This window comes from Xiphophorus hellerii, chromosome 22 (genome assembly GCF_003331165.1).
Source record: "Xiphophorus hellerii strain 12219 chromosome 22, Xiphophorus_hellerii-4.1, whole genome shotgun sequence".
NCBI lineage: Eukaryota > Metazoa > Chordata > Actinopteri > Cyprinodontiformes > Poeciliidae > Xiphophorus > Xiphophorus hellerii.
In genome coordinates, this window is record NC_045693.1 from 677,754 (window position 1) to 692,915 (window position 15,162).

General features: G+C 46.6%; 2 protein-coding genes across 6 annotated transcripts; one reads left to right on the forward strand and one right to left on the reverse strand.

Annotated features, from left to right (window-relative positions):
• Nucleotides 1–1,572: 1,572 nt before the first annotated feature.
• On the forward strand, nt 1,573–4,281 carry LOC116712972 (barrier-to-autointegration factor A-like). 3 transcript variants are annotated; one of them, XM_032552882.1, is made up of 4 exons: nt 2,158–2,265; nt 2,362–2,504; nt 3,643–3,773; nt 3,994–4,281. In XM_032552882.1, the coding sequence occupies exons 3-4, from the start codon at nt 3,648–3,650 to the stop codon at nt 4,138–4,140; spliced, it is 273 nt and encodes a 90-aa protein (XP_032408773.1). In that variant the 5' UTR covers nt 2,158–2,265; nt 2,362–2,504; nt 3,643–3,647; the 3' UTR covers nt 4,141–4,281. The 3 variants fall into 3 exon arrangements, with proteins under 3 accessions (XP_032408771.1, XP_032408772.1, XP_032408773.1); XM_032552880.1 differs by lacking the exon at nt 2,362–2,504 and having other exon boundaries at nt 1,573–2,265; nt 3,647–3,773; XM_032552881.1 differs by lacking the exon at nt 2,362–2,504 and having other exon boundaries at nt 2,157–2,265.
• Nucleotides 4,282–4,881: 600 nt separating this feature from the next.
• entpd6 (ectonucleoside triphosphate diphosphohydrolase 6) lies at nt 4,882–11,175 on the reverse strand. Of its 3 annotated transcripts, none has more exons than XM_032552813.1 (14): nt 10,885–11,174; nt 10,100–10,341; nt 9,920–9,996; nt 9,703–9,846; nt 9,441–9,516; nt 8,690–8,725; nt 8,357–8,445; nt 8,170–8,249; nt 7,866–7,930; nt 7,539–7,640; nt 7,322–7,462; nt 5,780–5,836; nt 5,307–5,413; nt 4,882–5,231 (listed from the first exon to the last, which is right to left on the reverse strand). In XM_032552813.1, the coding sequence occupies exons 2-14, from the start codon at nt 10,338–10,340 to the stop codon at nt 5,148–5,150; spliced, it is 1,299 nt and encodes a 432-aa protein (XP_032408704.1). In that variant the 5' UTR covers nt 10,341; nt 10,885–11,174; the 3' UTR covers nt 4,882–5,147. The 3 variants fall into 3 exon arrangements, with proteins under 3 accessions (XP_032408704.1, XP_032408705.1, XP_032408706.1); XM_032552814.1 differs by having other exon boundaries at nt 10,100–10,358; nt 10,885–10,994; XM_032552815.1 differs by lacking the exons at nt 4,882–5,231; nt 5,307–5,413; nt 5,780–5,836 and adding an exon at nt 5,843–6,019 and having other exon boundaries at nt 10,885–11,175.
• Nucleotides 11,176–15,162: the final 3,987 nt, after the last annotated feature.

The window sequence follows — 15,162 nt, forward strand, 5'->3', positions numbered from 1 at the left end:
ATGGGTCCCCTCACTGTACTTACAGCCGAGGTAGCGAAATAACTTCTAATGTCTGTCGTCCTTTTCTTTTTTGGTGGCGACATGGAGACTCATAATAAATGTGAAACTCAGAAGGAGACGCGTTCACTGTCAGCACCATGGACCAAGCTTCCGCTCCGCGTGTGGCCAGCTGGCCGCCGCCTGTTGCAGCCAATCAGAGAACGAAGATCCAAGTTCTGTGAGCCAATAGCGGGTCGTCATAGTTCATAACAGCGAATTTTAAAATGAATGCTACCACTGCGTAGTATATTGAAATATTAAACTAATCAATGTAGATTTTCGTTTATTTATTTTGTTTTGGTTAAAAAAATACATATGTTTTTTTTTTTAAATTAATATGGCAAAAATTGGTCGGGACTATTTTATATCCCTTGAATATTGGTCGTGACATGTCACGACCGTCCACACCCAAACCTACGCCCATGGTCTAACCTGAACTTTAACCTGCAAGCTGGTGTTGGAATAAAACCATGTTAACTGGTTTAACTGGGAATGGAATGATGTGTGTCCCAAACTGCAAACAAAATAAATCGAAAAAAAAAATCCTAATAAGGTCATGAACATGACCGCGGACTTATGGTTCAGAAATAAATCCCCAATACTGGGTCGTTTCTGTAGGGAAACCCAGTGGGTCAGAACCAGGTCAAAGGCAATCCTACTGAATACATGGATAACATAAAAATTAATTATTCTGATGTTTATGAAAGAGAAATAATTTTATTCCCGAACAGAACCAGAAGAACGTTCTCTGACTGTCGGAATTTAAGGATCAACGGTTCGGAACCGAACCGAGCGGTTCTGGTCTCAAACTGATCATCAAAACTTTAGAGATTAAATCAAATGGGATCTAAAATAGGAGATTTAAAATAAAAACTCTGGACCACCGGTGGGAAACGGAGACAGTTGGACTCCTGCACGTTCATGTCCAACATGGAGGGACCGGAGGACCGGAGTCCCCGATTTCCTCCGCGGCCTCCGGGCATCCAGAGCCCGCGGAGGGCCTCCAGAGGGCGGCCCAGGAGCGGCGGGGCTCCGGGAGGAGAGAGCCGTCCAGGTGGAGCGGGAAAACACCGGGGCTCCGCCCACTGGGGGAGGAAGGGCGGGGCTATCAGTGGAATGTGGAACAAAGACCGAGACACACAGTAAGAGGTCTCACTCTGCTGGTTTTTCTCAGGAACGTTTGTCTTAATCCCGAGTTTAAACGGGATCTACATTCTTAGTAACTCAAAATAAAGATGGTTAATGAGCTGAACTTATGGAGCGATTTCCAATCATTATAACCAACAAAATGCTTTTACACTTTGGGTGTTTAGCAGCAGGTGAAGAGTCCATGTTGGGCATCCAACTGTCCTCTACCGCACACATTTATGCTTATATATGATCAAATCTACAACTTTCTACTACAATCTACTACATCTTTTGTGGAAAGGACACAGAAACAATAAATTGTGTTTTCTACACAGCTAAAAGGAAAAAATTCCCATCAACTTTCTTTGGAATAAGGTGGCTCAAACCAAACATTAAACTTCCTGAATCTTTCTAGAGGTATAATAACATTTGGTTATTATAGAAAAATAAAACAGTTGTAATTTTACAATCTAACATTTTGTCTGGTGAAATTCTTTATTCAGACACAGAAGCGCTCATCCTCAGTCTTTAACATCTCTTATCTGAATCCCAGTTTTATTTTAAATCTCTAAAATATATTAAAACATGTGAAGAGCTGTGAAATATTAATCGAATCATTCATGCCTGTTAATTCTAAAACATGAACTTCCTTGTTTTTGGTGTTTTTAGTTTTACTTCATGTTCATTAAATGACATAGACTGTTATTTATAGATTTGCACATTGCCATGCTAGTTTGGAAATGTTTTGGTAAATAAAGTTTAAAAAATAAAAAGTGGGATCAAATCCTGGGTGTAAAGGAGATGTTGATGAGGTCAGAGGTCAAACCGGGTTAGAACCCGACCGAAACCGCAGCTGGAAGTCATCTGACCGCAGGGATCGAACCAAAACTGCAGACTGGACCCAAACTGTTCCGCCGGTCCAAAACCTCGGAGTGATTCATCTCCTCTCAGAGCAGCTGTGACTCTGTGCGTCATGACGTCAGCGACAGAGCGTCAGCTGCCCTGCTTCTGGCGTGCAGCGTTCAGAATAAAGCGCCTCTCTGTCAGCTGTTCTGGGTCTCGGGTCCGGACGAACTTCCAGCGGGGTTCTGAGTCCAGGTGAGTCAGTCCGTTCGGAACCGCTCCAGGTAAACGCGTCACGTGATCCCAGCTGGTTCTGATTAGCGGTTCTGATGTGTTTCTGTCCGCAATCAGGAGTCGTTTTCATGCAGTTCGTGTTTCCGAACCGGGTCGGTTCTGGTCTGAGCTGCGGATCCAAAAACTCAAGTTGGAGTAGCAACAAGAGAAGATATTTTTACCAAAACAAGAGTCAAAAGTTTCCACCAAGAAAGTATTTGGTAAAACTGCGACCCAAGTCCTGAGACTAACGCATCAGAACTTCCATCATTTAATATTTTACATGACGTCATCAAAGATCGACCGAATACAAAGTTATGTGGAAATGTTGGGAATCATTTTCTACAAATCAGTTTCTTTCAATATAAAACTTATGAAACGAAGCAGAAACGCAGCTGGTGAATTTTGGGTTAAAACATTTAGTTCTTCAGTGAGCAGCAGAAAATCCACAAACTTTATTCAGTTGAGAGTAAAAATAATTCACTATAACATGACGCAAGTAAAGGTATCTGGTAGTGTAGTAAAAATACTCAAGTAAATGTAACTCTGGATTATGTAACACAATAACGGTTCTGGTTCTGGTTGAGCAGTTGGTTCTCCTGGTTTCACTGGTTTTATTTATTTATTTCAGCACCACCAGGTTATAACACAAAGCTTACAGTAGGGATGGATATTAAATCAATAAATATGATAGACACGTGATCAATTTTAGATCAGAGGAAGATCAGCTCTAGATCTGTGATTTATTGGAGGTTTGATTCCAGCCCTGTGGATGTGAGGAAAGGTTCATCATATCTGGAGACCAGAGAGGGAGACGACCGAGTCCACTGACTGAAGCTAACGGTCTGAGCTAACGCTGAAGCTAACGGTCTGAGCTAGCACTGAAGCTAACGGTCTGAGCTAGCGCTGAAGCTAACGGTCTGAGCTAACGCTGAAGCTAACGGTCTGAGCTAACGCTGAAGCTAACGGTCTGAGCTAGCACTGAAGCTAACGGTCTGAGCTAACGCTGAAGCTACATTCAGACTAACAGCATCAGAGTCAATGTGAAGGTTAAAGTTTCCACCATGAAGATTTGATCAGAATTTACCAATAAATCAGATCAATTTGATCCAATAATCAGATCGTCAGCTGGACGAGCAGCGAGGATGAGGGAGGCCAAGAACTGCAGCCGTTAATGGAGTTCATTATTACACCTGAATCAAAGATGGCCGCTCCTCGCTCTGACCAATGTAAAAACTGAAATAATTAGAATCTAATCCTGCAGCTGCCAGAATAAATCAATCTGAATCAGAACTCTGAACTTTATGTGTAGTCCGGACCGGACTGGTTCTGGTTCTGCTGACGGCCATGTTGTTTCAGTCAGGATGTCGACGACGTCTCAGAAACACCGCAACTTTGTATCGGAGCCGATGGCGGACAAACCGGTCACGGCGCTGGCCGGGATCGGAGACAGACTGGGCCACAGCCTGACGGAGCAGGGCTACGATAAGGTAGAACCCGACAGAACCGCTCCAGCCCCCAGGGGGCGCTGCCGCTCCAACAGGCACTGCACATGAACCTTTTGCTTAAAATGTGAAGGCTTGACCCGGTTTGACCCCTGGTTCTGGTTCTGAACCATCAGTGCCTGCAGGGATCAGAACCAGGACTGCATCAGGTCCAAATGGGTCAGCCCTGAGCTGAACCTCTGACCCGACCCGGTTCTGTTTCCAGGCCTACGTGGTTCTGGGTCAGTTCCTGCTGCTGAGGAAAGACACGGAGCTGTTCTGCTATTGGCTGAAGGACGTCACGGCAGCCAATAGCAAGCAGGCTGATGACTGCGCCCAGTGCCTGAAGGAGTGGTGCGACGCCTTCCTGTGAGGACGCCGCGCCCATCACACAGAGGCCCCGCCCCTCCAGAGGCCCCGCCCCTCCAGTTCCCGCCCTGCGTTGCTGTTCTGAGCTGCCAGATTTTCTCCTCTTTATTCTGTAAAAGTTTGTCATTAAATCTTTTTGCCCAGATGTTTGTCTGATTCCTGATGAAGGTCGCCGTTCGTCTGAGCTGCAGGTTCAGCAGGTGAGGGGATCCCTGACAGGTTTGGATCAGAGTTCTGGTCCAAAGTTTCCGAACCGTCTGGAGGTAAGGAGCCTCAGAACGGACTGAAGGTTCTGGAGCTCCTCCTTCGGCCCCAGAACCTTCTAGATCAGGGGTCTCCCAGTCCCGTCCTCATGGGCTGCCATGCTGCAACTTCTAGCTGCGTCTCTGCTCCAAGACGGCTGAATTCCCTCAGCGGCGTCCATTCAGCTCTGCAATGGGCCGGTACCGGTACCGAGCCGTTGGTCTGGTCCAGATGTGTTGAGCAGAGCTGCAGGACGGTAGCCCTTGAGGACTGGACTGGGAGACCCCAGATGTCAGCAGAAGGTCCAGAATCTGACAGCAGGGAGCTAAGCTAGCATCAAAACTAGCATTAATGCTAGCATCAAAAGTGTTAGCTTAGCATTAAAGCCAAGCTAACTCCATCAGAGTCAGCATGACGTTAAAATCTCCCGATATCTATCTGATCAATATTTACCAATAAATCAGATCTAAACTTCAGTGAGAAACTAAACAGACTGCAGGGGTCAAAGTTCACAGCTTTATTCACAAAGAAAACCCAAAAGAACCAGAACCAGTCCAAGAGTCCAATTAGTACCGTTCAGAACCAGACCTGGTCCTGTCCTGTCCTGTATGCAGACCTGTCGGTACCCCTCAGCGGTTCTGGTCCAGAACCGACCCAGACAGTTAGGTCATAGGTCACAGCTTCTGTTTGTCTCCATGGCGCCTTGATGATCCAGCTGCAGGTCAGAGGTCGCCTGGATGTCGTGTAGAGCCCTTCAGAATAAAAGCATCAGTGTCTCCTGAGGACCTCCAGGTGCTGGAAGGCGGCGCCGAGGGCCCAGCTGGCCTCCACCTGGCGGACGGTCCGGGCCAGCTGCAGAACCAGAGCACAGGACGGGTCGGTTCCGGGTCAGAACCGGGTCAGAGTGTTCTGGAGGTCCGGACTCACCCTGAGCTGCTTGTGGGCCGGGAAGCCGAGCTCCTGCAGCAGAACCGAGATGTAGACCAGGTCCAGACACAGAAACGGGTTTTGGAGGTCCGGCGGGCCGCGGCACACTGCAGACAGCCGACCAATCAGAGACAGGCAGCGGGTCACATGACTTCCTGGAGGCTTTTTATATGAAGTGATGTAGTTTAACAAATTCATCCGGTGTTTTAGAAAATGTGTTTCTGTATTTAATAACAGATAAAAATGTTCAGAATCGTTTTTTCCATTTGATATAAAAAAGGTTTGGCAGAGTCAGCTGGGTTAGCAAAGCCTAATGAACGACAGCAAACATTTTAATATAAAGAAATGTTTAACATTCTGTAAAAATCTGCTCTGGAAGAACCTCCAGGTTCTGGTTCTGCTGGACCCGACTCCTAATTCTGATGAAGTTAACAGCAGGGTGTGGAAGCTGCAGCCAGGGGGCGCCCTCTCACCTCTCTCTGCAGCCTGGCCGTAGTCCGACACTCTGATGGTTCCGCCCGCCACCTCATCTGCAGAACCAGAACCACAACGTGAGAAACCAGCACTGCGGTTCTGATCCAAACAGAACCAGAACCCGTCTCATCCTGGGTCTGCAGGAGGTCCGGTCCTCTCCAGCCTGACCTCTGACCTCTGTGTGCCAACATGGATCTGCTCCTCCTGTCTGTTGTCCTGACCAATCAGAGCGCAGCGTGCTGTAACCATGGGAAACGGCTCTGAGTCAGGTAAGACTGATCAGGACCAACCAGGTGAAACGATCCGGCCGATTCTGGAGGGTTTTAATCCTGGAAGCTGATTGGCCAGAAGCAGCCAATCAGCAGCCAGTTTAACCAGTCAGTGTGTTGCTGCTTTACCAGTTTTCAAATATACCCAGAAAATATTAAATCCCTCAGCTGGTATCGACAGGGTTTAATATACTCTAAATTTGCAGATTTTATATTGAAAATGTTGATTTTCATTTTGTCAAATGCAATAATAAGTTTATGAGAAGAAGCTGCTTATCCAGTTATTGTGCCACTAAAAGGGAGTAGAGACTTTAACCATTGAAATATTTATCTTTTTCCAAAATAAAAGAAATGCAGTTTAAAATTATAAACAAAATGTATCCAACTAATAACTTCCTGAGGTTTAAAATGGATTTGGATAAATGTGAACTGTAAAAAAGCAACTGAAGATTTAGATCCGTTTTTCACATGTGAAATTGTTTGATGTTTTTGTAAACCAGTTCATCTGCAGCCACAGTTCACAAGAGTTTAATCAATGACCAAATCATTGATTATTGTATAAATAATGTTTTATTAGCCAAATGTCACTTCTTTAAAACTATTCCTACTTTTATACAGTGGAAGAATGAGTTACATTTGTTTTATAATCTTTGTTTGTTGAAGCTGAAAAATGCTTTGAAGTTGATCTTTTTTCAAACTTTAATGTTTCGCCCTGTTTTATTTATTTACTTGTTTTTCTTTAAGTTGTTTATTCGTGTTGCCCTGCTAAAGTATTTAAGTTGCCTGTTCTGTTTTCTACCGTTTGTTTTTGTTCTCTTGGCCTTTATGTGTTTACTGTGAATTCATAATGTAAACATTATGGTTCCTTAATCAAGTTGATTGTATATGTTTATATAAATAACGATAATAAAAAAAGTTTTACCAGTTTCCTTCCAAGCTAAGCAAAATATAGCGATGGATGCTAAGATGCTAACGCTAGCAAACCGCTCAGAAACAATATGGAAACCAACACTAAATCAGATCCATCGCTGCAAACTGATGGATCAATGATCAATAATCCAAACAGTTATTGATTTCTAATCACTGATTTCTCTTACTGTTTCATCAGCTGCTCCACTGAACACAGACTGATTACTTAGCCGGAGCTAAATCAGAGCTCTGGACTCTTCAAACCTCACCAGGACGTTATGGCGATAACAGACAGTTAGATCTAAATGTAGCTTGATTAGCAGACATCACTAGCCGAGCCAGAGCCACTGCTGCTCTCCGTACCGATGGCCTGGAGGTCGACGGCGCGGTCGTAGTAGAAGGAGAAGGCGTAGAAGTCGACGTCCGCCGCCTCAGGCGCCGCGCTCAGCTTCCTGTACAGAACCTTCTGGACTTTGTTCAGGCACGCCTCGTAAACCGGCTCCCCTGGAAACGGAGACAGCACTCAGGTTCCTACCCGTTGCATGCTGGGAAATCTCACAGACCAATCAGATGCCTCTACCTTCCTTCTGGCCCTTCAGGGTGTAGATGACGTCAGCGTGTTCCCAGCTGCCCGAGAACTCTGGAGCAAGGCAGGGGCTGACCCGCTCAGTGCTGCCCCCTGCTGCAGGAACACAGAAACACATGCTAGCCTTTAGCTACAGGAAGCACTGCCAGGCACTTCCTGTTTCCTGTTCCAGCCTGAAAACACACCCAGGCACAGGAAGTCAAACAGGAAACACACAGAACCAGGTTCTGGTTCAACATGGTTCATTTCAACACCCAGTTTACAGAACCGGACCCATAAACACATCATGACTTAAGGCCAGGTCAAAGGTCAGATACTTACAGGGGGAAACCTCCACGCCTCCAAGGACAGCGAGCCGAGCCGACATCAGACCCAGACCCAGATAGCTGCAGACAGACAGGAAGTCACTGACAGACGGGTCCAATGGGTCACATGACTGACATGTAGAGGGTGTGTACCTGTGTGTGTAGACGGTGTGTGTACCTGTGTGTGTAGACGGTGTGTGTACCTGTGTGTGTAGACGGTGTGTGTGTGTAGACGGTGTGTGTACCTGTGTGTGTAGACGGTGTGTGTACCTGTGTGTGTAGACGGTGTGTGTACCTGTGTGTGTAGACGGTGTGTGTACCTGTGTGTGTAGACGGTGTGTGCGCGGTTGAACATCTGGAAGGATCTGATGTCATCAATCGCCGACGTCTGGATGGTTTTCTGTAATGAAGAGAGAACAGATTCTGGTTCTGCTTCTGGTTCCGGACCCCCTGGCCTGTGATCAGAACCGAGGTGAACAAAGCGGGCCGGATCAGAACCATCCTCACCTCATGGCGGGGACTGAAGGTGATCTGGGTCGAGCCGCCGCCGAGGTCCAACATCCCAACGGTGGGCCGGTCCAGACCCTGTAGCCCGCCTGGAACCAGAACACCGCTTTATCAGAACCGGGTTCAGAGCTCCAGATCCCGTGTCTCCCAGGCTCAGTGAAGGCACCACCAGGACCTCTGGCCCGGTTCTCTGCTGGTCCAGAACCCGTTCCGGACGGGTTCTACCTGTCCCCCTCCAGAGAACAGAACCGATCTGGACCAACCGGCCGGGTTCTTCAGAACCACCGGTCCTCCAGGCGTTGGATCGGATCAGAACTTCCTGTTTCTGCTCACCTGTCAGGAAGTTGATGGTGATCCAGGCTGAGATCCCTGAGGAGAGAAGAAGAACCGGGTCAGGTTCTGAAACCTCACCAGAACCCTTCCAGACTCTTGGTTCTGAAGGAGGCAGAACCCGGTATTGGGTCGGTTCTGGAGTTCTCCTGGAGCATTTGGCTCTCAGCTGGACCGGACCGGACCAGAACCTTTCCTCCAGGTTCAGGTGGTTCTGGACGTTCTGACCTCCTGGTCCAGAACCCGACCCAGTGATCCCAGGTTCTGGAATCGGGCCGGTTCTCCAGAACCTAGTCCTTTTAAAATCTTTCATAAGCAGTCCATGTGGGTCAGAACCGGTTTCAGAACCAGGTTCACCATCCGTTAGTCTGATGGATTATCTGCCGTCACATGGCTCCTCCAGCACCGGTACCACCGGTACCGGCCCGGATCACCAGGCCCATACGGCCCTCCTAATAAACAATGTTCGGTCTGGTCCGGTCCGGTCCGCTAACGGACCTGCTCCAGATCCCAGCAGCTGGTCTGATCTGAAGTCCAGAACATCAGGCTGAGGTTCTAATAGAACCTGACTGACCCGGTCGGGTCGTGTTGCTTGGAGACGGATCAGAGTTTTCAGAAGATGCAGCAGGGTCAAAGGTCATGGCTGAAAGGCTCCGACGGCGACCCGCCTGCTGACCGGGTTCTGGAGAACCTTCACAAGTTCCAGAACCAGCTGATCCGCCCCGGTACCGACCCGGTTCTGGAGCGGACGTACCTTCGTCGGTTCCGTCCATGATGGACACGCTGTCCTCCGTGGACAGGAAGGGAGACTCCTGGAACAGCGCCCTCACCTGGACAACGAGAGAACCGGGTCAGAACCAGAACCAGCAGAACGGGTCACAGCTGCTTTACTGGGACCAGAACCGCTGGACGGGTTCCCACCATCAGAACCGAACATGGTTCTACCAGAACCTCACAGCCAAAGCTTCCAGGTCAAACAGAACCAGCTCAGAAGCAGAACCGGGTCAGAACCTCACCCGGTCCAGCAGCTGCTCGGCCCGGTCTCCAGGCAGCAGCCTCAGGCCGGCCGTGGCCTTCAGAACCACGGGGGTTCTGGTCCACTGGGACGGGGGGATGACGGAGCGGGCCAGGTCCAACAGCGCCACGATGCCGGCGGAGCACTGCAGAGACGAGACCACACATCACCGATCAGAACCAGAACCGGACCCGGGTTGACCCGGTTTCCCTTCTGACCTTCTGCGGGTCGTCGGCGTACGCGGACAGGCCCGGTTCTATGGCCCGGAACGTCTCCCGGTCCAGACTGGGAGACCCTGAGGAGGAGGAACAAACCCAGTTCAGCACGACCAGAACCAGAACCTCAGTCTGTCCCAGTTAACAGCGGTTAGAACCTTCAGAACCACCAGAACCCGGTACCTGGGTTCCCCATCTGGAACCGGAACACGTGGACTCTGGTCCCAGTGCTCCCAGCATCAAACATGACTTCGTACTGGAGTCCGTCTCCTTCAGAGGAACCGGGCCGGTCCGGTTCGGTTCTGTGTGAGGCGGGTCGGTGCGGCGGCGGCGGCCGGTAGGACGATGAGGAGGAGAACCGCTGGAGGAAGAGAACCAGAACCAGAACCAGGAGGAGGAACAGGGCGGCCATCTTGAATCGCATTCTGGAACCACACAGAACCTTCAACAAGAGCAGAACCCGACCCGGTACCACAGACCTGTCATCAGCTGGTACCACGTCTCTGGTTCTGGTTCTACTTGGACGGGAACCAGTCCCAGAACCTCTTAACCAGACCGGTCTCCTGCTGAACCTGGACGGTTCTGCTCAGGACCAGTTTAATCAGTCTGATGACCCGGTTCCGGTTCAGCTCCAGGTTTTGGGTCAGAACCACCAGCTCAGCCCGCAGCATGATGCTGCCGCCACCGGAACAGAACCGATCCGGACTCTGAAAGGTTCTGCTTTGGTTTCATCCGACCCGGTTCTGGGTCTTGATGTCCTCCAGGAGGTTCTGGCTCAGTTTATCTGATCTGTTTGGTTCTGAACGGATCGGTCCAGAACCAGATCCAGATGACTGAGACTTCTGAACGGAACCTTTATGGACCTGTAATCAGATGGTTCTAAGCCTGAAGCTTTATGATAAACCGAACCGGGTCTGGCAGCAGAACCAGAACCTCCTGACCATTAGAAAGAGGGAAGCAGAACTCACTTGGTTCCGAAGGCTGAGTTCGAGCCCAGGTTCCGACTCGGTTCTGATGATGATGATGGCGTGCCGAACCGGGTCAGCTCAGACTGAAGCCGGTTGGTCTTCAGGTTCCGTTCAAATAACCCAACATGACCCAGAAGAACTCTCCGAACCGGACAGTTCCTGAACCGAACCGAACCAGTCAGCTGCTCCAGGTCAGCTGGACTCCAGCAGAACCTACCGGTGCCGACCCGGCCAAGTTCCGGATAAACTACATCCTCTGTTTACAACCGGCGCGCAATGATGACGTCAGTCCACGCACGGTGACGTGGACGGTTATACGTCACTATAAAGATGCTTTTTTGAAACATTATTTTTATTTGAATTTTATAGGAACCATTTATTAATTTGTTACATTATTAATAGAGATTTAATTCACACATGTAAAATATGAATATATTTAATATATATGAATAAACATGATTTAAATATTTAGGTTACAAATGAACAACCAGATAAAATCCATCAGAAACTAATTACATTTCCACACCAACAATTTTCTTTAATGTTATTTACCAGGGTCACATATATTAATTTTCAAAAATGAGTTTTAAATATTTAACAAACGAAGACCAAACCTGCTCAAATTTTTCTTGCTTCTCTTTTGGTTATTTGATTTTATTCTATATATGTTTTTACAAGCATTTCGTTTTTATTCAGGTTTCCTGAGTGAATATGAGTCAAATATTAAACCAAATGACACAACAGACAATAAAATAATAAAGTAATAAACTGAACAACTGGAATTATTGTAAAGAGTTTTAATCATTAAATGGATAAATGTCAAAACTTTAACCGGACCGGACCGGACCGGAGTCTTCCAGGCATTTTCTCAGCGTTGAACTGAAGTGAAATTTATTTTAGGAAACATCAAAGGTTGGAGGAAATTTTCAGAAATGTACTTTTGAGTAGGTAAAATAATAATCAGGTTATTAATTATAAATGCCAAATTTAATTTAGTTGTAAGTTAAAGTTGGAATATTTAGATTGTTGGTCAGAATCAACAACCTAAAAACCTCCAAAATTTAGATGTAAAACTTCAAGAAAAGAATAAATGTTGCAAAGTTTCTCCTTCAGATTGACAAAAATACAAACATTTGCCTCAATATAAATGTTAGTATTTTTTACATATCAGTGACGTGTTGAGAGGCTCTGATGTCATAATCAGATTTACAAATAAAACCTGCATGTTATTGTTTACATGAGGAAACATTTTTCTTCAACAAGTCGTCCAGAGCAACAAGTCGTCCAGAGCAACAAGTCGTCCAGAGCAACAAGTCGTCCAGAGCAACAAGTCATCCAGAGCAACAAGTCATCCGCGCTGCTGCCGTATAATAACTGTTAACTCAGTCAAACCTGGACATGAAGATATTATAAAGGGAAAAACTGTTAAAAACTCAAACCTCGTCTTTCTCTGTATCAGAGCAGCTATTGAGAACTGATGATGTTTTCTTCTCCATCTTTTCCCCAGGCGGTGCACCAGGTCCTCCAGGTCCTTTGTGTCCTCCATGTCCTCCGTGGCAGTGTTGTACAGCAACGAAGTAAAAATACTTCACTACTTTACTTAAGTATATTTTGGAGTACTTCATACTTTCCTCGAGTATGAAAATTTTTGATAACTTTCACTTTTACTTCACTATATTTCCGAACTTAATTGCGTACTTTTACTCCGATACATTTTCAATGTGTGGTTTAGTTACTCGTTACAAAAAAGCGAGAGAGAGAAACGCAAGTGTTTTGATCCCACCTACTGATTAGCAAGTAGCAAGCAGGCTACCGAACAAAGTCGGTAGCCTGCTTGCCTGGGCTTGTTCATCACCTCCAATAGGATACACCTGTTTCACTTCTCCCATTAAACACAAAGCAAGTCTGGCAATCAGCAGCAGCCACATGGAGGAGGAGACGGAGACCACAACGACTGCAACTACGTCGGACACGGCTCCAGGGGAACCACCAGCTGGTGATGAGAGCCCATGGCCTTATTTAAACACAATACACTCTTTCGTGGGTGTTAAAGATTCGTCGTACCGCATGCAGTTTATGTTATTCCTGCCCAAAGATGTGGAAATTCTATCTTACAAAAACTCCCCGTCCAACTTGAAGAAACACATCGAGGTAACGTCTTATGAAATGGTTATAATCCTCCTGTTTCAGTAACTATAGCTTGGTCACTAGACACTACTGTATTGTGAAATCTTGACCATAAATGAACTTTGTTTGGCATTGTTTCAGTTCCATACGTGGTGTATTTAGCTTAGGCTTAATGTTGACTGTAGCAGGCTACCTAGACTCCTCTGTTCAAGGGGGGACAGAAGCCATAGCGATAGCAATTTAGACTAAATTTAACGAATATAGGAAAGGCATGCATGTTCAAAACCAGGTTTACAGATGCCAATAAGCTGCATTTCCCTCCCAATTCTTTTTTTCTTTTGCATAATGACCAGTTGTGTGCACCTATAGTTTGTGAAGTAGAGTAATCGTAACAGCTTTTTTTCTTCATGTTGGCCGAAAAATGAAATTTTTCTCATTTTCAGCACTGACCTTACTTGAAGGGAAAACTTAAGGCTTATAAAAACTTTGTATTTTCTGTCCTGGAGGGTTTACTAAGAAGCTGGTTCAGTTGTAAAGCAGGTTAAGTTAACCTTGTGCTATAGGTAAAGCACCTAATTTTCTTAACTAAATGATGCCTGCAGGTATATCTATTAGCAGGTTTAATTTTGCCTGCACTTGGTTGGGTACATTATTTTAAGTGTATTTGACAAGTTTACCAAAATATAAAAAATGTCATTCAAACTGCATTTGCTTTGTTTTACTTTTTACTTGTACTTTTCATTACATTACTTGAGTACATCCATTTTTACAGTAATTTCCATACTTAAGTACAAGAAGTTTCAGATACTTTAAGACTTTAACTCAAGTAATATTTCAGTCAGTGACTTGGACTTTTACCAAAGTCGTATTTTGGAGAGGTACCTATACTTTTACTTGACTCTGAGATTTCAGTACTTTATACAACACTGCTCCGTGGTGTCCTCCAGGTCCTCCAGGTCCTCCAGGTCCTCTGCTCTCAGCTCTGGTATCTTCACTGAGTTTTTCCTTCAAGCCTTTTTCTCACACATTCCATTTTCTTTTATATCGATTTTCTCCTTTAGCTCCACATTTTCAGTGTTTAACATTTTCCTCCATCTCTGCCAGCCTGGACTGACCTTTAACCTCTGATGAGGTGAATTCAGAGGCCTTGGTGCCGATCGCAGCACAGATATACCAGCATGCTAAGCTATTCCTACTGGTTCCTGCTGGTTCTTACTGGTAAGCTGGTTCTCACTGGCTCCTACTGGTTCTTACTGGTTCCTGCTGGTTCTTACTGGTTCTTACTGGTTCCTACTGGTTCTCACTGGTGAGTGGGCTGCCTCCACACAGCGGTCAGGGTTTCATGGGTTTTCTGGAAACTGACCAGACACATGAAACCAGAAGGAGAGAAACTCCAGTTGAACTAAAAAGCTGAAACTAAAATGATCCAGAATCCCAGGAGTCAAATTTTGCACCAGATTAAGATTAAAAGTATAATAAAGAATAACCCAGACCTTCAAACCTGCTGGTGGCTCCGCCCCCTCATTAACTCATTAATCTGCAGCAGCCAATCAGATCCTTGATGTTCTGCTGACAACCTGACGCTCAGCTTCATCACCACCTCCTTCTCCTCCTCCTCCTCCTCCTCGCTGTGCCTGTCATGGTCGCCATAAGCCTCTAATGGCTGTTTATCAGTTAATGGCGGCTCTGACCTTAATGGTTCTGTAATCTGCTGCTGCTTTTCATTTCATCACTCTGATGGTTCAGCAGAACAAAAGCTGAGTGGTTCCTAATCGGCCGCAGATTTACACACAGATCACCGAGACGCCGATCACACGCCGTCTCCATGGCAACGCAAGCAGCCGGGGAACGTCTGGGGAAAGTGGGCTGGGCCGGTTCTGGTCTGCAGGCCTCGGCTGGTTGCCTTGGTGACCCACCTGAACTCTAGGAGGAAGACGATCCACTCAAACATCCGACCTGCTGACAGGAAGTGGGTTGGTTCTGTTCATGTGGTTCAGCAGCGAAACCTGCTGGGTTCGGACCGGTTCCTCCAGCAGAACCACGCAGTGAGCACGCGGCGGTAAGTGGGTCATGTGACCATCAGCAGGATTATTAGGACTAATGGAGGATTTCTGCTGCCATAATTCAGCTTCATAACTGAAGGAAGACGCG